Below are 22,800 nucleotides of genomic sequence, written 5' to 3' on the forward strand. Positions count from 1 at the left end.
ATATGGATCTAAAAAAATACCACAAAAGTCCTTACGACCATCTTTGATATCATCCATGTCAGTGTAATATCACATTGGATGTCATCATCGCTGCAAGGCAGATTGAAATTAAATCGTGACTAAATAGTTATGCATCTTGACACAATGATGGCCAGGGTGGCAGCTGTTGTGACAAGTCTTCAAAAACAAAATATCCCCTTTCAACAGCCAGAAAGACCACAGCACCATGTAGAAAATGTTAATCACCTTTATTTTGTTTCGTAAAAACAAAATGATTATTAAGACTAGCTTTAATTAAAATGACCACCGCAATCCTGTTCGAGACTAACAATGTGGTGAAAAGTACTGGACCATTGACCAATGTGTTGGGAGTTTAAGTGAGCAAGCAAGTCTGATAAGGACTGCATCCTTGGGACATTTCAAAATACACAAGTCTCTGGTTGACGGGATAGTGTTTGAAATGATAGGTCTTCGTAGCTAGAAGTTAAAACATCAGAAGTCGCCTTAGTTTCTTAATTGCAGTTCCAATCCTTGTATGGGGTCTCAAGGGGAAGATCAATCAGTTTGCCTCATTCTTTGATGCTTCGTCAAAATTCTCCACCAGGTCTGAAGAGAAGAGAAAAACAAAGGATGGTTTTACAGGTTGAAATGATGTAATGTTTCCTCTGAAGTGTCTGAAATACTTCCCTTGCAAATGGAATCATCCTTACCTGGGACATCGTCGTCTTCTTCTTCAATATCTTCTGCTTTAGGGGTTTTGCTGTCAAGCACTGCAATAAAAAAAAATATACAGTTGAAGTCAGAAGTTTACATACACCTTAGCCAAATACATTTAAACTCTTTTTTTCCCCCCACAAATTCCTGATATTTAATCTTAGTAAACATTCCCCGTCTTAGGTTAGCTAGGATCACTTTATTTTAAGAATGTGAAATGTCAGAATAATAGTAGAGAATGATTTATTTCAGCTTTTATTTCTTTTTTCACATTCCCAGTGGGTCAGAAGTTCACATATACTCAATTAGTATTTGGTAGCATTGCCTTTAAATTGTTTATCTTGGGTCAAACGTTTCAGGTAGCCTTCCACAAGCTTCCCACAATAAGTTGGGTGAATTTTGGCCCATTCCTCCTGACAGAGCTGGTGGAACCGAGTCAGGTTTGTAGGCCTCCTTGCTCACACATGCATTTTCAGTTCTGCCCACAAATTCTCTATAGGATTGAGGTCAGGACTTTGTGATTGCCACTCCAAAACCTTGTCTTTTTTGTCTTTAAGCGATTTTGCCACAACTTTGGAAGTATGCTTGGGGTCATTGTCCATTTGGAAGACCCATTTGCGACCAAGCTTTAACTTCCTGACTGATGTCTTGAGATGTTGCTTCAATATATCCACATACATTTCATTCCTCATGATACCATCAAAGCACCCCCACAACATGCTGCCACCCCCATGCTTCACGGTTGGGATGGTGTTCTTCGGCATGCAAGCCTCACCCTTTTCCCTCCAAACATAATGGTCATTTTTGTTTCATCAGACCAGAGGACATTTCTCCAAAAAGTACACTCTTGGTAACCATGTGCAGTTGCAAACCGTAGTCTGGCTTTTTAATGGCGGTTTTAGAGCAGTGACTTCTTCCTTGTTGAGCGGCCTTTCAGGTTATGTCGATATAGGACTCGTTTTACTGTGGATATAGATACTTTTTCCTGAGGTCTTGGCTGATTTCTTTTGATATTCTCATGATGTCAAGCAAAGAGGCACTGAGTTTGAAGGTAGGCATTGAAATACATCCACAGGTACACCTCCAATTGATCCAAATTATGTCAATTAGCCTAACAGAAGCTTCTAAAGTCATGACATCATGTTCTGGAATTTTCCAAGCTGTTTAAAGGCACAGTCAACTTAGTGTATGTAAACTTCTGACCTTCTGGATTTGTGACAGTGAATTATAAGTGAAATAATCTGTCTGTAAGCAGTTGTTAGAAAAATGACTTGTGTCATGCACAAAGTAGATGTCCTAACTGACTTGCCAAAAACAGTCTGTTAACAAGAAATTTGTGGAGTGGTTGAAAAGTGATATTTAATGACTCCAACCTAAGTGTATGTAAACTTCCGACTTCAATTGTATATATAGTAAGCATCAAGACGCTCCTCAGGTCTCAAAATAATCCCCAGTGCCAATTTCCTTTTGCAACAAAAACCGAGAGCTTCTATTTGACACATTTTGCTTGGTCCCTCCCCGTTTTGTCCCAGTTGGTTCCTTGTGAATATACCCCAGCCCTAACCTAATGATTTTACATGAGGGCCAACCCACCTTGTCGAGGGAACTGCTCTGCTAGTTTGCGCAGGCTGGTGAGGCTGTCGGCGCCCAGCTGGCTGAGGATGCCCGGCAGCATCTCCGTGAGCTGCTTGGTCTCGGCATGGCCGGTGATAGCGAAAGTGTTGGCCGACAGAGATGCCTGCACTTTGGGGTTGTTGAAGTGGATCACTGAGCCGTCATCCTTGATCATGTTTACCTGGTGACAGTAAGGGGGGGGGAGACTTCAACATCTACAGTGCCTTCAAAAAGTATTCACACCCCTTGACCTTCTCCAGAATTTGGAGTGTTATAGTTTGAATTCAAAATTGATTCAATTGAGACTGCGTCACTGGTCTACACACTATACCGCATAATGTCAAAGTGGAACTGTGTTTTTAGAAACAGTTTACAACTGTATTAAAAATGAAAATCTGAAATGTCTTGAGTCAATAAGTATTCAACCTCCGTTATAGCAAGCCTAAATAAGTTAAGGAGTAGTGATTTGCTTAACAAGTCACATAAGTTGCATGGACTCACTGTGTGCAATAAAAAGGTTAAACATGATTTTTGAATTACTCTCATCTCTGTACCCCACACATACAGATAATTGTAAGGTGCCTCAGTCGAGCAGTGAGTTTCAAACAGATTCAACCACAAAGACATTGACTATCCCTTTGAGCATGGTGAAGTTCTTTGTATCAATACACCCAGTCACTACAAAGATACAGGCGTCCTTCCTAACTCAGTTGACGGTAAGGAAGAAAAGCGTTCAGGGATTTCACTATGAGGCTCACGGTGACTTTAAAACAGTTACAGAGTTTAGTGGCTGTGATAGGGGAGAACTGAGGATGGATAAAACATTGTAGTCACTCCACAGTACTAACCTAATTGACAGAGTGAAAAGAAAGCCTGTACAGATTTTTTAAATTTTATATTCCAAAACATGCATCCTGTTTGCAACAAGGCACTAAAGTAATGCTTAAAAGAATATGGCAAAGCAAGTCACTTTTTATCCTGAATATAAACTATTCCAATACATTACCGAGTACCACTCTCCATATAGTGGTGGCTGCATCATGTGATGGGTATGATCGTTCAGGACGAAAACCCCCACAAAAAAAACAGAATAGAGCTAAGCACGGGCAAAATCCTAGAGGAAAACCTGGTTCAGTCTGCTTTCCACCAGACACCATTCAACAGGACAATAACCTAAATCACAAGGCCAAATCTACACTGTAGTTGCTTACCAAGAAGACAGTGAATGTTCATGAGTGGCCAAGTTACAGTTGATTTAACTCTACATGAAAATGTATGGCAAGACCTGAAAATGGTTGTCTAGCAATGATCAACAACCAATCTGACAGAGCTTGAAGAATTTTGAAAATAATAGTACGCAAATGTTACTCAATCCAGGAGTGGAAAGCTCTTAGACTTACTGCAAAAGGTGCTTCTACAAAGTATTGACTCAGGGGTGTGAATACTTATGTATAGGAAATATTTTCTTTAATTTTCAATATATTTCCAAAAGCATGGTTTTCACTTCGTCGTTATGGGCCATTTTGTGTAGATGGGTGAGAAAACCTAATTGAATCCATATTGAATTCAGGTTGTAACAAAAAAAAAAGTGGAATAAGGGGTATGAATACTTTCTGAATGCACTGTATAAGGGAGGCATGAAACTAACAAAATACAACATTTAAGAACTTAAGATGACACAAAATGTATAATGGTAGCTGTGTTTACCTCCTCAATACCAGCAATGTTGTTGACAGCTAATTTCTTTAACGAACTCTGAAGTTTTTTGTCGTCGGCTGTTGCCGTCCTGTGTACGACCTTCTTCTTCCTACGTGCAGAGCCCTGAAAACAACACAGGGAGATGTAAGAATGTACATCAATAGAGGTTAAATAAAGCAGTGGAGTGCCCAGTGCTCTACCAACCTATCAGGAGTATCGGAAACCATACGGCTGATGATTAAAAATAAAAGATTTGCAAATATATAACATATATATATAAAATTCACTTTAAACATGTCACCTTAAATGACTAAAATAATGTGCCATTTTAAACAACTTTTAGTCTATATTGTAATTTGATAAAAATGTATTATATAGGTCTAACGCATCAAGATTGACTTGATTTAATACACATTTCAGAGGCACGTTCAACAGGACACAATGTTTTTGGAATGTTCAGACAGACACGTTAATGTATAACAAACATGCCTCCAACATGTAGAAAAGGGATGTGCAACTTTGATGGGGGTGGGGGATGGGACAAAAACAAAAAAAACACCCCATGAGGGGCCAGAGTGGCTCATGTGTCCGTGTACCCACATCCATACCCACACATGCAGACAGAGCCGGCCCTAGCCTTTTGGGGGCCCTAAGCGAAATTGAGTGGCCGCCTTGGGCTAATTGAGTGACTGACAAGAGAAAGAATGCTGATGCATAACCAAACTTCAAATTTGAACCCAAGAGTAGTTGAGACCATGACGGAATTGTGCAGCACACTCCATAATCACGTTTTTCAACTTTTCATACAAAACAGTAGTTTCTATTGAAATAGAGTCAGCAAAATTACATTGCACAAGCAGCACCACAGATATTGCGATGAGCATGATGCAAGACTTCACTCTCAAACAGTATCTGAACATGTGCACGGGCTCTCGTCAAACTTCTATAGGTAGGCATGGGACAAACAGTGGATAAGTTTAGTCTTGCGCTCCAATGCACTTAGTTGTTGCGGAAATTGACCCACTATGCGGTTTACTTAGCGCATCTACGTCATTTCACTGACTACCTTTAAACATTGCACACCATTCGGTCCTGCTGAACGCACTCTATGTACTTCCTGTTGAATCTCTAAATAGGGAAATTTGCTTACCTTTCCTCCTATCCGGACCTGGGCTTGAAGTTTTGCTAATTTTTCTTGGTTCATGTTTCTACCTGGAAAAATGACAGATGAGTAGAAGTTCAACTAAAACATGTAAACTAGCAACTGAACTGTTTTCAAGTGGAGGCATATGGGTTGTTATCTTGTCAATTATCTACACTAGTATCAGAACTATTTGCTCCAGATGACCAGTTTCATCCATAATTTGACTGGAAGTATTATGGATTGCGTCAACATACATTTGCTGCCAAGCCAACTAGCCGAGAAACGCTCAGAGAATGGAGTTCAGCATTCCTCACTTAACTAGCTGCTAGCTAAGATAGCCAGCTAACAACTGTACACGCTAGAGAACCTCAATATGCGAGCTAGTTAACCACATTTGTCAAGAGGGCGTTGTTACTAGCTATCGAACTTTAACTACCCACGGAGAACAGTGAAACAAAGAACATAGCTACAATTTCAATAACGAGCCTAATCCACATGCGACATCTTTCACAAAAGGGATGCTGTCTGTTGAAGACACAAACAAATAGCCAGATATAGCCAGGCTAACCAGACAGACTAGCACGCTAACTCGAGCCAGTTAACAAAATGAAAACAGTGAATTTGCTGGGTATCCTATGAAGTGTCATTGCCTCTTTTCATCTAAGGTACATCAATCCCAGTCAAATATCAAACACACACGTAATTGTTTACCATAAAACCACTCTAAAATGGACGTAAAAACAATATACCAGACCTGATCCACAAATATCAGAGGAAACATGCGGCAACGAAAGATAGGAGGATATGACGAAGATCTTCTTCTATGGTATATTGGCGATCGCACAATGTAATGTGCATTCCGCCACCTACTGTGCGGGATGGAAACAGGGTTCCCAAAAATGTAACAAAATACAAAAATAAACGACCAAACTAAAATAAATAAACTGAACTAAATCACAAAACTTTTCAGCTAAAAAAACCCTACACCGGTTCCAGTTTTCGACACTAGTGTTGTCCATTCATAACATTCATCTTCACAAACTTTGCCCGACGCGCTGCTTGATTCGAACTCATCATCCAATCCGCGGTCTTCGACTGACCCATATCTTCTTCTTCGAGTGGTTTTCCAGCCGCCTGGACGCTTTGTTGCGTATTGGCATTGAGTTTCTAAACCCAGAAGCGCAACATTCGAAGACTTCCGTGAAACAGCTTGCGAAAATAGACCAAATATCCAGGCCGGTGTTTGAGGAGTACAACCAAGATTCGAGCAAACGGCCTAAGTAGTTGAACATGTTATTACTCCAACCTTGTGAAAGTGACAAACTGACACGTTTTCATTTTCCTCAAAAATAACTTTATATTGAAGGAGTGCTTGCACATTCGCAGTTCGGGGCGAGACGAGCGTTAGAGCCGATGACGTGTGGCCACGCAATAGCTTATCTAGCCAATGGCTGCATTCCAAACACTGAAAAGACACACCCTCTCCCCTCAAATTAAGTGGACACTTCCAGTGCTGCAAATTTAGCAATTTTGTTGCTAGATTCAGCAACTTTTCAGACTACCTGGCAACTTTTTTTTTCAAACAGCACCTAGCAACAAATTGAGCTAATTTTAAAACGTTTTGGGAAATTTTAGCAACTTTTGAAAAGTGACTCCAACACTAAAATGCACGCATTTTCCCTCTAAATGACAAAAAAATGATTTTGTCTGTCACACACTCAGTCACAACACACGTGCCTGGCTGCAAAAGTGCATTGTGAGTGACGTCAGCAGCAGGCGCTCAGCTAGTTCACAGCAGCAGCAGGCCAGCAGCAATTTCAGTAAATTGCAAATCATTGTTGGCGGACTGCAGCAGCAGTAGTACGGGTTCGACGAGCCAAACCCAATGAATATAGTTGGTCATGAATGTTTGATCTTGAACAGAACTTACATCAATCAACATGTCTCAATCACAATTGTACAGCCAGAAGTACAGAAAAGAGTGGGAGTCTGTACCTGAACAAATGTCAAATCATATTTTTTGCCGAGATGGCCAGTCAATTTGAGTAGCGTTATTGTGTATTCTACGTAATGACAGTTTTTATGTTATCACACAATGACATCACAACGTCATTCAGCAACAAATCAACCTGCCTCTAGCAACATACCCTGAAAATTAGTTGGCAACACTGGACACTTCTGATGTGGCAGAAATTCCTTCATCCCGCGAAGATTGTGTTTTCAGCCATCGGAAGCTTAATATGAGATACAGTCAATTATGATTGCATGTTTACTTATATTAACGATATGATTAATATACGCCTACTGTATGATAGCTAGCAAATTAACTAACTAGCGTTAGCCTGCCTAGCTGGAACTTCTGAAGAAAGAAAATGTTTTATTTCTACAATTTCCAAAAGATAACCAAACAAACACATCAACACTTTTACGAGATGTGTTTGTGCATTAGTAGCACAGTTTCTAACTTATTTACATTTCTTTGAACTTACATTTGTATGTTGACTCCATATTAACGTTGAGGTTTAAAGTTTTGGCAGACTTTCCTTTCAGGTCCCGAAGTGAACGTAATTGTACACTCGCAAACTCCATTAAAAACGAGGGCTGAGGGCTTAAGTTGCAAACTTCCCTTGCTTGGTTAATCATTTGAACCGACGGCTGCGGGGATTCCCCCAATGGCTGAGGGCTTAGGGCCAAGGGCTGTCAACTTTGAGTTTGGAATGCAGCCAATGTCTCCAAGACATTGCCTACAAGTGTGATTGGGGATTTCTATTGGAAAAGCAGTTTTAGCCTATATTTATACATTTTTTGGGGGGGGGGGTATAGTTGTCTTTCAGTTTGAAAAGTGCATTTCACATATGTGAGAGAAATGGGGAAACTCATTAACCCTCCTACCGTATGGGAGTGATATACAGGCTGACCTGTCAGAAAGAAAAAAAACATTTTGAAAAGCTTTGTGTGTTAAAACCCAATCAAACAGAACTATTCTAACAAGTCTCTATAAATCACTTCCTCATAACGGCAAATTAATTTGAACTGAATTTTTATTACCTGTCAACATAGCCTAGGCCTACTTGCAAAACACTTAAAATTCACAGTTTGAACATAAAAGGCAATTTGTAGAAAAATGTATATCATTTAGTTTATACTAAAGGGATCATTGAACTTGTAGCCTATATTGTTTTTCAAGTAGGAAAGAGCAGATATAGCAATGCAAAGTTTCAACAATACAATGAATGTGTTTTAATTTCCAGATGTTTTTCACCAATGCCGATCTTTGGCATGCATATTGTTGGCATGATGGTTAAACACAAACACAACATCTGCACATTTAATTTTTTACTCAAGAACACATAATGAATTTATTAATCACAAATCTCAAACCACTTTGAGCCTTGGGATTGGAAAACACTTCCAGGCCATGTTTCAACACAGATGAGGCATTTACAGTTATACTGCAGTGACTTGATATATGTTACACTGCACCGATGTGACTTTCATTGGATACCTTTGCCCATTCTGTTTCAGCTGTATACATAGTCTATAAATATACGTAATGTGATGTCAACACGGTTTAAGTAAACACTGTTACGTTAAATTAAATCCTTTTAAAACCACTGAAAGGATAGAGGTGATCTACTCATCATCAGATGAGCTAAACTGACTGCGCTGTAAGTGGTAAGCTGGCTGAGCACCCATGGTGAGAGAATCCCTTCTAAAAATATCTTAATATAGAAATTTTGTTGTACAAAAAGTACAACACTTTATAAAAAAATATATATACCTTTTAGTCAATTAGCAGATGCTCTTGTCCAGGCGACTTACAGTTAGTGCATTCGTCTTAAGATAGCTAGGTGGGACAGCCACATAACACAGGCATAGGAGGATTATTTAAGATACTGTTTGAAGTGGTAGGTTTTCAGATGTTTTCAAAGGATGGGCAGGGACTCTTCTGTCCTAGCTTCAGGAAGAAGCTGGTTCCACCATTGGGTTGCCAGGACAGAGGAAGAGTTGGACTGGGCTGAGAGGGAGCTGCCCTCCCGTAGGGGTGGGTAGGGCCAATAGACCTGAGGTAGCAGAACGGAGTACTCTCAGTTAGAACAGACAGACATGAATTTCAAATGTGTCAAAAACCATTTTTTTTCATCAGTCCACAGTACCACAGCAGGTCAAAGAGATAGGCCAACCATCTGCAAGACACAACAGCAACCTCAACGGCTGGGCCAGCCAGAAAAGTCTCTTAAGAATTCAAAACCCATATTTTCACGTGGTAACAATGGCATAGCTGCCATATTGGGATTCCAGAAGACTGTGAAACAGAACTATTAGCTTCAACGGAGGAACACCCGCTGAGTTGATGTTTCAAATTGCCCGGCACTCTCTCACTGACTGATAGCGAGCTTGAAACAGAGCGTGAAACAATCAATTGGCCTTGTCATTCTGCACAGGCTCTAAGGGCTCTGGGGACCTCGAGAGTAGCAGATCTCTTTAGTTCTGAGCACCTGCATCTATCATAATACTACTGAAAATCACAGTGAAGACTCAAAAAAACAACATTGACAGCTAGTGCAGATTGCAGAGTTCATCCTTTCAAGGTCAAGTGGTGCTGTACAGTAATAGGTTAGCTAGAAACAACAGTCAATGAGGTTAACTCAGGGGTCCATATTCATCCAGGCATTAATTGTGTGTCAATGATAAGCAACATGCCTGTTGCTAGGTTCTGTGTGCCTCATGAATGCGCAATACACTGTGTGCACAATTATTAGGCAAATTGAATTCCTCAGTTTTCATTTTATTGTTGAACAAACACATCGCTCTTAGTCAATCCAAAATGTTATTGAACCTCTAACCTGAATGTTTAACAAAGGATATCTGAGTTTTGTTTTTCTCAGGGGAATATATAAGTGGGCACAATTATTAGGTAACTATTAGTGTGTAGAATTATTAGGAAACAAAATAACAAAAATAATTTCTCCCAACTCACTTGCTTATGCTACATTTTTTTGAGTAAGTGTAACAAATAATTAACAAAAAACAAAACAATTAAATAACATTTTTGGCCTTTCAAAAATATTACGTAACCAATATATATAACTTCAGAACCAAGCTGATTACAATACAAAGTTGCCAATGTCTTTGCAATTGTTATAAACAAGCAAAGGGTAAAAAGATGTTTCAAATTAAAACCGAGATGACTGCTTTAAAAGACAAATACATGAAGCTACATAGGCCTATATACTGTATTTAAATCATATTGAAATAAATGTCACGTTCATACGATCGAGTTCTATTTTGCTAATTGAAGGCTACTGGCAAATTTTGGCCTCAATTTCAGACCTAACAACATGTAAGCAAGGATATGCCAAATATTCAATTTGTGGCATAGCCTAAGCATTAGAATAAGCCGCCTCAATATTAGCAGCCATAGCTGTTAATTTAGTTCTAGGAGCTGATCCGTCGTCAGTATTTAATGTTAAGGTAAGATGTGAATGGAGAACGTGGATCCGAGAGTAGTGGTGGCTTTCTTTCGACCCTACTGTATCAGTATTTACACATGCAATGATTTAAAGTTCTCCCTACGTGGTGTTTTGGGAAACGCATGTGAGTCCTTCGGCCGTTATTGAAGAGACGCATCGTTAAAACACGCATGAGCTTTAGTTCCATCGCTATCGGGAAGCGGGCCCTGGCTATTACTTCATAGACATGGTTATTTGCATTCATGCTTTACATTAAGCACATACCAGTTCCTGTAAGTGACGAATTGACCAAATGTAAAATGGTACAAATTTGAAAAAAGTATGATATGTTACGAATTTGAGCTAGGTTGCTAACGTTACCCAGCTGGCTAATGTTAACTAGGCTAGGGTTAAGGGTAAGTGTAGGAATTAGTGTAACGTCGACACAGGGAGTCAGGAAGCAGGTGCAGTTAGTGAGTTTAGATGTGACAGTACTTCCCCCAACGCACAGAATGACGCCAGCCAGGAGGACGGCCCCGGGGGCGAGGAATGGGCTGGTCCGGATGAAGCAGGTGGAATTTGGACCAAGAACTGGGAGGAGAGCGGGTATGAGGTGACATGCAGGGAGGAGGCAAGGGCCTAGTCAATAAAATGTCCTGCCACATCAGAATCCACTAGAGCTGTAGAAACAATAGATGATGGACAGCCAGCTAGTGAAATCGATACTAAAAAAGGTTTGGCGGAAAGTGATGATGATGGATTACTCACGCCTGAAGCAGGTGGAATTTGCAGATGATGTTAGGATCTAGAAAGTTGTTCACAAGAACCCAGCACCGCTCCTCTGGACCGTAGCCCTCCCAATCCACCAGGTACTGGTGTGAGTGACCCCCACAACATCGGCGTCCAGGAGTGATCTGATGGCATAGGCAGGGCTCCCCTCAATGTCCAAGGGAGGCTGAGGAGTGTCATGGGGGATGACATCAGCCAAGAAACCAAGAACCACTAGCCTGAGGGAGGAAACATGAAAAAATACGGAAGTTAGCGGGGTGTTGTAATCTGGTGGCGATCCGCCTGCTCTTTCTGACAGCACACTGGAGTCTCACGTGGGCATCGTTCCATACCTCTTCTGCGTACCTAAAACACTCAACCACCACAGGAGCTTCGGTCTGGCTGGTAGTCCAGAACACACTTGAATGGAGTCAGCTCGGTGGTGGAGTGTCGCAAGTAATTCTGGGCATATTCAGCCCAAGGAAGGAATCGGGCCCACTCCCCCTGCCGGTCCTGGGAGTGACTCCTAGGGAACCTCCCCAGCTCCTAGGTCATCCTCTTCACCTGCCCGTTATATTGAGGATGGTACCCGGGAGTGAGGCTGACCGTGACCCCCAGCTTTTCCATGAAAGCCTTCCATACACGTGATGTGAATTGGTACCACGATCAGAGACGATATCCTCCAGAAGGCCATAGTGCCGGAAGACCTGCTGGAACAGTGCGTCAGCGACCTGGAGAGCGGTAGGGAGACCAGAGAGAGGGATGAAATGGCATGATTTTTTTAATCTGCATGATTTACAACTTTCCCGTTGACGGACTTGCCTAGTTAAATAAAAGGTTATGTACAAAAATACAAAATAAGGAAGGGAAGGCTTTCCTGCTGCTTTGGTCACACGGTGAGTGGAGTTGTGACGTGCGTAATACACATATCCAAAGCTTGGACCAAAAACTGAGAGGAGAGCGGGTATGAGGTGACATGCATGGAGGAGGCAAGGACCTGGTCAATAAAATGTCCTGCCGCATCAGAATCCACTAGAGCTGTAGAAACAATAGATGATGGACAGCCAGCTAGTGAAATCGATACTAAAAAAGGTTTGGCGGAAAGTGATGATGATGGATTACTCACGCCTAACCCAGGAGACGGATGATCACGGGGCCGTCCCTCTGCTCTCGTGGATTCCGGGATGTGACGTTCCCGGACGCTGTTGAAGCTGGTGCCCCTCCTGGCCACAATAGGAGCAGGGCCCAAACTGTCTACAACAGCCTCACTCAGCTGCGGGGAGGTGTGGCCCCTACCTCCATGGGTTCAGGCTCTGACGGTCAACGAAGGAGGGAGAGAGGCGATGGGGGTGCCAATGCTCCCGAAGAAGGTTATCCAGACAGAATAGTGTGCAGAGCGCCGGCTCATTCCATCCGCTGGATGCTGCCACTGTCCGAAGAGCATACTCCGTCGTTGTCTGGCCATCCTGTCGTAGTTGGAGTAGGTACTCACCCTGCTCTCTGTCCTCCGGTGGATGGTCGAAGACCCCCTGAACAAAGCCATGAATCCCTCACAGGAACTCAGCTCCTCCTCCTCTCTCCCAGATGGCCATAGCCCACTCCAATGCAGGGAAATAACCGTGGCAACCTTGGACCTCTCGGTGGTGGGGGCTCACATCTGATGAGTGAAATATAGGGAGCACTGGAGTAGGAAGCAACGTCATTTGTATGGAGACCCGTCATATTTGCCTGGGAGTGACAAATGGGCATCATGGACCTTGGCGGACTGTTGGATGGTCTGGGGTGCTAGCTCGCTGGGCTGGTCGACATGTGAAAGAGAATCCTCCACCTGTTGGAGGTGATGCCACTCCGGAAATGTCAAAACCTTGAAGAATGCGGAGGACCTCATCCATAGCTGTTCCCAGTTTTGCCAGCTGGTTATGGTGATGGCAAAGGACAAGGAAACAAAACCAATACTGCCTGAAGAGTGATGCTAGGGAGTGCTAGATAAAGGGGGAGTAATTAGGATAGCGATGGAGTCCAGGTGTACTTCATAAAGTGGCGCAGGTGTGCGTAATAAGGATTTCCAGGTGTGCATAATGATGGGTTTCCAGGACCGGTTATGTCGAGCACTGGAGAGGGGGAGCGGGTGTAGACGTGACAGTTGGGTTAAATGGTTAAGGTTAGGGTTATGTTAGGGGAAGGGTTAGCTATAAGGTTTAAAGTTAGGGTTAGGGGGACTCCCGAGTGGCGCAGTGGTCTAAGGCATTGCATCTGGCCTTGATTGGCCTTGATTTGGCTTTATTTCAAAGTCCACAGAGGTCTGGTCCAAACATAGACCTCTAAAATTGGTTAAGATTTGGTCCAGTCTGATCCGGACCAACCTTGATTTGGCACAAACATAAACATCTAGGATTGATTCAGATTAGGTCCGATCGAGACTTGACCAAAACTGAAACAATCCTAGACATCTATGTTTCACAAGTTTGAACAGCACAGTACAGTAGAGTAATGGTTTTAAAACCTCTCCATGGGGAACCCAGACCATTCCATGTAATTAATCTATTTAATAGCTAGCACACCCAATTCAACTTGTCAACTAATCCTCAAGCTCTTGAATAGCTAGATCAGATCTACAGCAAAATTGTGAAACGTCACGGGGTCCCTGAGAAGAGGTTTGAGAACCACTGCAGTAGAGCACAGCAAACTGCAATACATTACAGTAAAACAAGTAGAGAAAGTCTTTTCAACATTCATTCAGAACCAAAAAATGAACCAGATTTCAAAGTCCGGAAAGACGTATTTTCAACATCAGGAATATAAATATCTTAAACTTCCTGAAAAGACGTATATTCACCTTTCATTCAGAACCTAAAATGTACCTACATATTAAATGTCAGGAGTTGTGAAAAACTGAGTTTAAATGTATTTGGCTATGGTGCATGTAAACTTCCGACTTCAACTGTATATACATTATTAAAACTCCTTTTTCAACCACTACACAAGTTTCTTGTTAGCAAACTATAGTTTTGGCAAGTCGGTTAGGACATCTACTTTGTGCATGACACAAGTAATTTTTCATACAATTGTTTATAGACAGATTATTTAACTTATAATTCACTGTATCACAATTCCAGTTGGTCAGACGTTTGCATACACTAAGTTGACTGTGCCTTTGAACAGCTTTGAAAATTCAAGAAAATTAGGTCATGGCTTTAGAAGCTTCTGTTAGGCTAATTGACATCATTTGAGTCAATATGAGTTGTACCTGTGGATGTATTTCAAGGGCTACGTATAAACTCAGTGCCTCTTTGTTTAACATCATGGGAAAATCAAAGAAAATTGTAGACCTACACAAGTCTGGTTCATCCTTGGGAGCAATTTCCAAACACCTGAAGGTACTACGTTCATCTGTACAAACAATAGTACGCAAGTATTAACACCATGGGACCACGCAGCCGCCATACCACTCAGGAAGGGGACGCGTTCTGTCTCCTAGAGATGAACATACTTTGGTGCGAAAACTTCAAATCAATCCCAGAACAACAGCAAAGGACCTTGTGAAGATGCTGGAGGAAACAGGAACAAAAGTATCTATATCCACGGTAAAACAAGTCCTATATCGACACGGCCTGAAAGGCCGCTCAGCAAGGAAGAAGCCACTGCTCCCAATTCGCCATAAAACAGCCAGACTATGGTTTACAACTGCACATGGGGACAAAGATCCTACTTTTTGGAGAAATGTCCTCTGGTCTGATGAAACAAAATTGAACTGTTTGGCCATAATGACCATCGTTATGTTTGGAGGAAAAAGGGATAGGCTTGCAAGCCCGAAGAACACCATCCCAACCGTGAAGCACAGGGGTGGCAGCATCACGTTGTGGGGGTCCTTTGCTGCAGGAGGGTCTGGTGCACTTCACAAAATAGATGGCATCATGAGGTAGGGAAATTATGTGGATATATTGAAGCAACATCTCAAGACATCAGTCAGATATTTAAAGCTTGGTCGCAAATGGGTCTTCCAAATGGACAATGACCCCAAGCATACTTCCAAAGTTGTGGCAAAATGGCTTAAGGACAACCAAGTCAAGGTATTGGAGTGGCCATCACAAAGCCCTGACCTCAATCCTATAGAGAATTTGTGGGCAGAACTGAAAAATCATGTGTGAGCAAGGAGGCCTACAAACCTGACTCAGTTTCACCAGCTCTGTTAGGAGGAATGGGCCAAAATTCACCAAAGTTAAACAATTTAAAAGGTAATGCTACCAAATAATAATTGAGTGTATGTAAACTTCTGTGTCACGGCCGTTGCTGGAAGAAGACCAAGGTGCAGAGTGGTGAGCGTACATTTTCTTTTTCTTTTAAAATGATGCCAACAAAACAAGAAATTAAGAAACAACCGTGAAGCTTACACATGCTATAGTGCCCCTAACAAAGTCAACTACCCACAAAGACAGGTGGGAAAAAGGGCTGCCTAAGTCTGGTTCCCAATCAGAGACAACGATAGACAGTTGTCCCTGATTGAGAACCATACCCGGCCAAAACAAAGAAATACAAAACATAGAAAATAGAACATAGAATGCCCACCCCACATCACACCCTGACCTAACCAAAGAGAAATAAAACGTCTCTCTAAGGTCAGGGCGTGACATTCTGACCCACTGGGAATGTGATGAAGCTGAAAAAGCTTAAATAAATCATTCTCTCTGCTAATTTTCTAACATTTCACATTCTTAAAATAAAGTGGTGATCCTAACTGACCTAAAACAGGGAATGTTAACTTGGATTAAATGTCAGGAATTGTGAAAAACTGAGTTCAAATGTGTTTAGCTAAGGTGTATGTAAACTTCTGACTTTAATTGCAACTTCAATGTCTGGAAAAGCGTCTTTTAAAAGTAATTTTGCCTAGTGGATTAATATTTTTGGCAGCACACATCGATCAGTCAGCGCTAATATGGATTAAAATGACAGAAAGAAAATTGCATTTGCAGAGGAGAGAGTTCTGAATTAATGGATCATAAGGTAAAGGCTGACCTTTTTTCTGCGTGATCTAACAGCGACATGTCTGTCTCGTATGTTGATCTAGCTAATTAGCATGTGTACACTCACTGCAATGCACAGCTGATACACTACTTGCATGTGCATTGGCCAGCTTTAGATTCAACATGGCTAACTGTTTCTTAGCAAGACAGTTTGTTGTATTAGCTACAGTTTGTGTTGTGAGAGGCTAGTTTTGGTAGAGGAAATGTAGGCTAGCTAGCAGTGGTTGCGTTGAAACTGACATCTGGCTGTACATCTGGCTGTCGATATGTGTCATGGAAATTCTACACAGGGACAGTCAAAGTCAATCTTAAATGAATCATTATTATCAGCGCGCTGGAGAGGTTCCAACCAACTCAATGCACCAAGTACACATGTCGATCAGGAGCTCTACCCGGGGCAAGTTATATTTTTGCATGATTTAGCTTATTCATCATTCATAATTAATTCATCATTAACGTTTTCTTCATTCATGTGAACAACCTATACTGGGTCATGCATGTGACAGACCAATACCTCATGAGGCGTCTTCTCTTTAAGCTGAGACCTTGAATCTGAGATATCCCTTTCTCAAAACAAGGCTCTTCTAAATGCCTACAGACAGTCTTCTCACAAGACAAGTGAATAGCCTTCTCTCTATAAGACTATGGGTACCTTTTTATGCGTTTACTCGCCTTAATTTGAATGGTTTTATATATTTTTTAAATTTGAATTTATAAAATTCAATTGTTTGCAGATTATTTGTCTACTTCTGGGCAGCTCACAGTAAGGGTCTAGTTTGGGCAGGTCTCGTAGTCTTATGGTCAGACAGGAATTTCCCACAGCTTTATAAAATCCGCCACCGGTTTTCCTTGCAGACCTAGGGCTGTTACGGTGACCGTATTACGCAGCACCGGCAGTCACGAGTCATTACCGCAGTCAAATTCCACATGACCGTTGATTCACGGTAACTAGGTTACTCTATGCACTAGCCAACAGCCATCAAGTAACTAATGGCCTCGCACTCAGCACTCTATTGTCCTTCTCATCACTCTGACGTCAATGCAAATGCAAGCGATAATCAAACTTCATGATTGAATTTGAATAATTTGCAGAGATTACAATAGCAAAAACAATGAAAAACCTTGATTTAACCACGACTTCTCAAATGTACAGAAAAGAGCAGAAGATCTGAGCGGTAACATCAGGTCCAGTTTGTCAATAACAGGTGGAAACTGATTCTAAAACACGGTCATGCAACTGCAGCCGTTTGAGCACATTTTGGATTCTAGTCAAATGCGAGAGGTTGACAATATATGTCAGAGCAAAAACCAAGCCACGAGATCGAAGGAAATGTCTGTAGAGCTCAGAGACAGGATTGTGTCAAGGCACAGATCTGGGGAAGGGTACCAAAACATTTCTGCAGCATTGAAGGTCACCAAGAACACAGTGGCCTCCATCATTCTTAAATAGAAGAAGTTTGGAACCACTAAGACTCTTCCTAGAGCTGGCCGCCCTGCCAAACTGAGCAATCGAGGAGTCGGGCCTTGGTCAGGGAGTTGACCAAGAACCCGATGGTCACTCTGACAGAGCTCCAGAGTTCCTCTGTGGAGATGGGAGAATCTTCCAGAAGGACAACCATCTCTGCAGCACTCCACCAATCAGGCCTTCATGGTAGAGTGGCTGATGGAAGCCACTCCTCAGTAAAAGGCACATAACAGCCCGCTTGGAGTTTGCCAAAAGGTACCTAAAGGACTCTCAGACCATGAGGAACAAGATTCTCTGGACTGATGAAACCAAGATTGAATTCTTTGGCCTGAATGCCAAGCGTCACGTCTGGAGGAAAGCCGGCACCATCCCTACGGTGAAGCATGGTGTTGGCAGCATCATGCTGTGGGGATATTTTTCAGTGGTAGGGACTTGGAGACGAGACAGGATCGAGGGAAAGATGAACGGAGCAAAGTACAGAGAGATCCTTGATGAAAACCTGCTTCAGAGCGCTCAGGACATTAGACTGGGGTGAAGGTTCACCTTCCAACAGGACACCAACCCTAAGCACACAGCCAAGACAACACAGGAGTGACTTCGGCACAAGTCTCTGAATGTCCTTGAGTAGCCCAGCCAGAGACCGGACTTGAAACCGATCGAACATCTCTGGAGAGACCTGAAAATAGCTGTGCAGCGACGCTCCCCATCCAACCTGACAGAGTTTGGGAGGATCTGCAGAGAAGAACGGGAGAAACTCCCCAAATACAGGTGTGCCAAGCTTGTAGCGTCATACCCAAGAAGATTCAAGGCTGTAATCGCTGCCAATGGTGCTTCAACAAAGTACTGAGGAAAGGGTTTGAATAGTTATGTAAATGTGATATTTCAGTTTTTTATTTTTAATGAATTAGCAAACATTTCTAAAGACCTGTTTTTGCTATGTCATTATGGGGTATTGTGTGTAGATTGATGAGGGGGAAAAAACAATTTAATGAATTTTAGAATAAGACTGTAACGTAACAAAATGTGGAAAAAGTCAAGGGGTCCGAATGCACTGTATATGTACTCTTTTGCCACCCCTGGTGTGTGTGTGTGTGTGTGTGTGTTCGCTCAGCACCTTACTCCTCAGTGTAGACTTGTTAATAATATGACCACCCTACCTTCAATTATTGGTCTTAAATGACTGTAATTATGTATTCCATACTGCCTAGTTTGCATATTAATTTAGTAAATTGTACTTTCATTTGAATCATCTCTGTGTTCTACATCAGCCTGAAAATGGCATAACAATTTGACCACCCTATCTTTTGATACTGGACAAAAAGTGTTGAATTTAAAATTCTAGACAGGTGATTTTGGTGCCTTTTTGACTATGGATTATTTTTTACCTGATTTGGTGCCTTTTAGATTTATGGATTATCTTTGACCTGATTTTGTGCCGTTTAGATTCATGGATTATCTTTGACCTTTTCTGATCACTTGAAAATCAGATCTCAGCAATGGTCCTCTCCTCGTGAAGTAAGGTGTTATATGTTCCTGAGAAGCTGCTCTATAACATGGAATACAAAGTATAACATCAGAACCAACGTTTCATTTTGACCCTTAACACCGTACTCATAGTGCACTGACCTCTGCTCCACTGATGTGTGTATTTGGAAGGGAAGTAATACACGTTTCATTTTGACCCTTAACAGTGTACTCATAGTGCACTGACCTCTGCTCCACTGATGTCTGTATTTGGAAGGGAAGTAATACACGTTTCATTTTGACCCTTAACACCGTACTCATAGTGCACTGACCTCTGCTCCACTGATGTCTGTATTTGGAAGGGAAGTAATACACGTTTCATTTTGGGGTTGTGTGACAATGGGGGGTAGCTATCTCATTCTGGTGTCTGGCAATAGGGGGTAGCTATCTCATTCTGGTGTCTGGCAATAGGGGGTAGCTATCTCATTCTGGTGTCTGGCAATAGGGGGTAGCTATCTCATTCTGCTGTCTGGCAATAGGGGTAGCTATCTCATTCTGGTGTCTGGCAATAGGGGGTAGCTATCTCATTCTGGTGTCTGGCAATAGGGGGTAGCTATCTCATTCTGCTGTCTGGCAATAGGGGGTAGCTATCTCATTCTGGTGTCTGGCAATAGGGGGTAGCTATCTCATTCTGGTGTCTGGCAATAGGGGGTAGCTATCTCATTCTGGTGTCTGGCAATAGGGGGTAGCTATCTCATTCTGGTGTCTGGCAATAGGCGGTAGCTATCTCATTCTGGTGTCTGGCAATAGGGGGTAGCTATCTAATACTAGCAATCTATTTTCTGTGGTAATAGGCTACAATTTGAACATGACTGATGCTTTGAGAGATGAAGAAACGCTGAAATCAGCAGAGCAACATGGTCTCTACTTTGGAGTTATTTTCCCCCAGTGATCACAGCATCCAGTTAGACATAACTGTGAGGGAAAATGTTATTGTTTGAAGAGATAGCCTTGAATTGTACACAGCATCTCCTCTCACTCTATCTTGGTTCGTGCAGGTGACTGTGACCTCCTCCTCAGACCAATTGGCAGTACACCCAGTACATTGAGAGAGGAGAAATTTTGATTGAGTTTGAGTCCTTAGTGGTGAATTTCCACAACATAACCATGACCTCTTTGGGTTGGGTCTCATGTAGGCCGACAACACAACCAACAGAACACCTCAGTAGACTGGAAACAAATGCAATTATTAATTATGATCAATATATTTGCACCGATGAATTACTGCTTTAGAACTTCCACCCATATTCCCCATTACAACTGTAAAATAAATGATTAGCTCAGTGTAATGACTGCAATTTGATTCAGCACAGTGTAAATCAGTGGAGGCTCCTCAGAGGAGGAAGGGGAGAATCTTTCTCCTCAGTGAATTTCAGAAAAAGAAAAATAGTAAAACATTGAAAATGTTATCCTTTTTAGCTAAAACTTTACTAAATATATTCACTTCACCAAATAATTGATTAAAAACACACTGTTTTGCAGTGAAGGTCTACAGCAGCCTCAAAAGCACTCTGTAGGATAGCTCCATGGTGTAGCCGGAGGACAGATAGCTTCCGTTATCCTCTTGGTACATTGACTTCAATACAAAACCTAGAAGGCTCTTGGTTCTCACCCCCTTCCATAGACTTATACAGTAATTATGATGACTTCCGGAGGACCTTCTCCAACCTATCAGAGCTCTTGCAGCATGAACTGACATGTTGTCCATGATCAGATGATCAGAGAATTAATCTAATACTGAAAGCATAAGCTACAGCTAGCTAGCACGGCAGTGCATAAAATGTGGTGAGTAGTTGACTCAAAAAGAGAGAAAGACAATAGTTGAACAGTTTTCAACAAATTAATTTACTCAAAAAAGAAAGAGAAGCGAGAGAAAGAGATTGTCTTTTTTTCAGTTTCACTTACTTAGCTAGAAAATGCAGCTGGCTAGTTTAGTTACTCAAACACCCGGCACAAACAGAGGGATGCTATGTTAGTTACCTGGCTATGACTATCCAACACAACACTGGAACTCTTCCAAGTCAAGGCAAGCTTTTGGATGTATTAATTTATTGCCACCGGGGCCCGCCAGTGTAACTGCATGATTGTAGTGGGTTTACTAACGCATGAGTTATTTTAGCTATGTTGACTATGACGTTACTTTAGCTAATATGGAGACAATGATGTAGGCTGTGTGTAGTGGTTATGACATGGTTTGGCTAGGAACGTTTTTTTTCACCTGGTCACATACAGCTGATGTGTTGTTCATTGAAGTCCACAAAGGAAATGGTGAGAGGAGGAGAGTTCATAGAGGCAAGAAAGAATACAACGTGACTGCTATGAAAGTGAATTGTGAAACAAGGATAAAAATACCTGAATTTTCCCATATAAACTCTCGTTTGCAACTGTTGGACTAATGATTGCACCCTAGATAAGCCAGATGCAGGCAAGAGTGTGCCATGCAGTATTGAATGTGTCACTCTGTCATCTCACATTTTTATCTCGACCTGTGTGCACCTACGAAAATTTGAGTATCATGTAGTAGCCTAAACCTATCGATATTACATTGAACTGGCTGAATGGAATATGAATGACAGTCATCCAACATGCTGTAATAGAAATAAGGCCATGCTCATTAAACAATAAATTGTCCTCCTTTATCATAAACGGCACTGATCGCCACTGGTGTAAATTGCGATAACAGCTTGTCTTTTACGAAGTTCACGTTCAAGTTTGTACATTCACTCACATGTCAGAGAAGGAGTCTTGTGATTTACATTACAAAATAGAGTAAACAAGTTTCAATTCAAAATGCAAGATTAAAGTTGAAAGTGAACAGACAAGGTTTAACATTCCCTTGCTATGAAAGTAACTCAAGTGCTCTGATCAGGGTACGGGAAACGGAGCTGGGAAGAGGCACATAAATTCAAATATAGACAAAGGCTATGCTCGAAGCAACTGTTCACCTGCAACAAGGTGCAAGAGACACCATATAAGATTATACAAAGGGTTCATACGACTCCCATTATATGTAGTAAAATGAAAGCATAATTCTCAGATACCTGTTGTAAGTGTAAGAAGGAAAAAGGCACTCATGGCCATCAATTTTGGACTTGCCCATTAAGTACAGTCTTCTTGGAGAATGTCAAAACGGAGCTGGAGGGAATGTTGATATGTCTTATAAGAATGGACCCATGGCTATTTGTATTGGGTGTTGTCGGGAATAGGCCCTCTCTTACCTTAGCACAGCTCAATCTACATTGTAGTATTGTTGTATGTGTCACACCCTGATCTGTTTCACCTGTCTTTGTGTTTGTCTCCACCCCCCTCCAGTTGTCGCCCACCTTCCCCATTATCCCCTGTGCATTTATACCTGTGTTCTCTGTTTGTCTGTTGCCAGTTCGTCTTGTCTTGTCAAGC

The 22,800-nt window shown here is 41.8% G+C and overlaps 1 protein-coding gene and 1 long non-coding RNA gene across 6 annotated transcripts; both read right to left on the reverse strand.

Moving 5' to 3' along the window:
- Positions 1-232: 232 nt before the first annotated feature.
- On the reverse strand, positions 233-7,824 carry LOC109902300 (transcription factor BTF3 homolog 4-like). Of its 4 annotated transcripts, none has more exons than XM_020498559.2 (6): positions 7,660-7,824; positions 5,177-5,238; positions 4,036-4,149; positions 2,308-2,509; positions 711-770; positions 233-606 (listed from the first exon to the last, which is right to left on the reverse strand). In XM_020498559.2, exons 1-6 carry the CDS (start codon positions 7,811-7,813, stop codon positions 560-562), a joined length of 639 nt encoding a protein of 212 aa, XP_020354148.2. In that variant the 5' UTR covers positions 7,814-7,824; the 3' UTR covers positions 233-559. The 4 variants fall into 4 exon arrangements, with proteins under 4 accessions (XP_020354148.2, XP_020354150.1, XP_020354151.1 ...); XM_020498561.2 differs by lacking the exon at positions 7,660-7,824 and adding an exon at positions 7,318-7,387; XM_020498562.2 differs by lacking the exon at positions 7,660-7,824 and adding an exon at positions 5,925-6,587.
- Positions 7,825-8,363: 539 nt separating this feature from the next.
- Positions 8,364-14,298, reverse strand: LOC116353083 (uncharacterized). Of its 2 annotated transcripts, none has more exons than XR_004202419.1 (5): positions 12,518-14,298; positions 11,745-12,122; positions 11,392-11,630; positions 11,133-11,303; positions 8,364-9,234 (listed from the first exon to the last, which is right to left on the reverse strand). It is a non-coding gene; the product is annotated as an uncharacterized LOC116353083 (long non-coding RNA). The 2 variants fall into 2 exon arrangements; XR_004202418.1 differs by having other exon boundaries at positions 11,758-12,122; positions 12,518-14,297.
- Between the last annotated feature and the right edge of the window lie 8,502 nt (positions 14,299-22,800).

This window comes from Oncorhynchus kisutch, linkage group LG13 (genome assembly GCF_002021735.2).
Source record: "Oncorhynchus kisutch isolate 150728-3 linkage group LG13, Okis_V2, whole genome shotgun sequence".
Classification (NCBI taxonomy): domain Eukaryota; kingdom Metazoa; phylum Chordata; class Actinopteri; order Salmoniformes; family Salmonidae; genus Oncorhynchus; species Oncorhynchus kisutch.

Coding starts and splice junctions, on each gene's coding strand:
- LOC109902300 (XM_020498559.2), bottom strand. CDS start 7,813: ATGATTAACCAAGCAAGGGAAGTTTGCAACTTAAGCCCTCAGCCCTCG. Junction 5,239..7,659: donor TATGGAGTCAACATACAAAT/GTAAGTTCAAAG, acceptor TCATTTTTCCAG/GTAGAAACATGAACCAAGAA. Junction 2,510..4,035: donor ACATTGCTGGTATTGAGGAG/GTAAACACAGCT, acceptor TACTGTCACCAG/GTAAACATGATCAAGGATGA.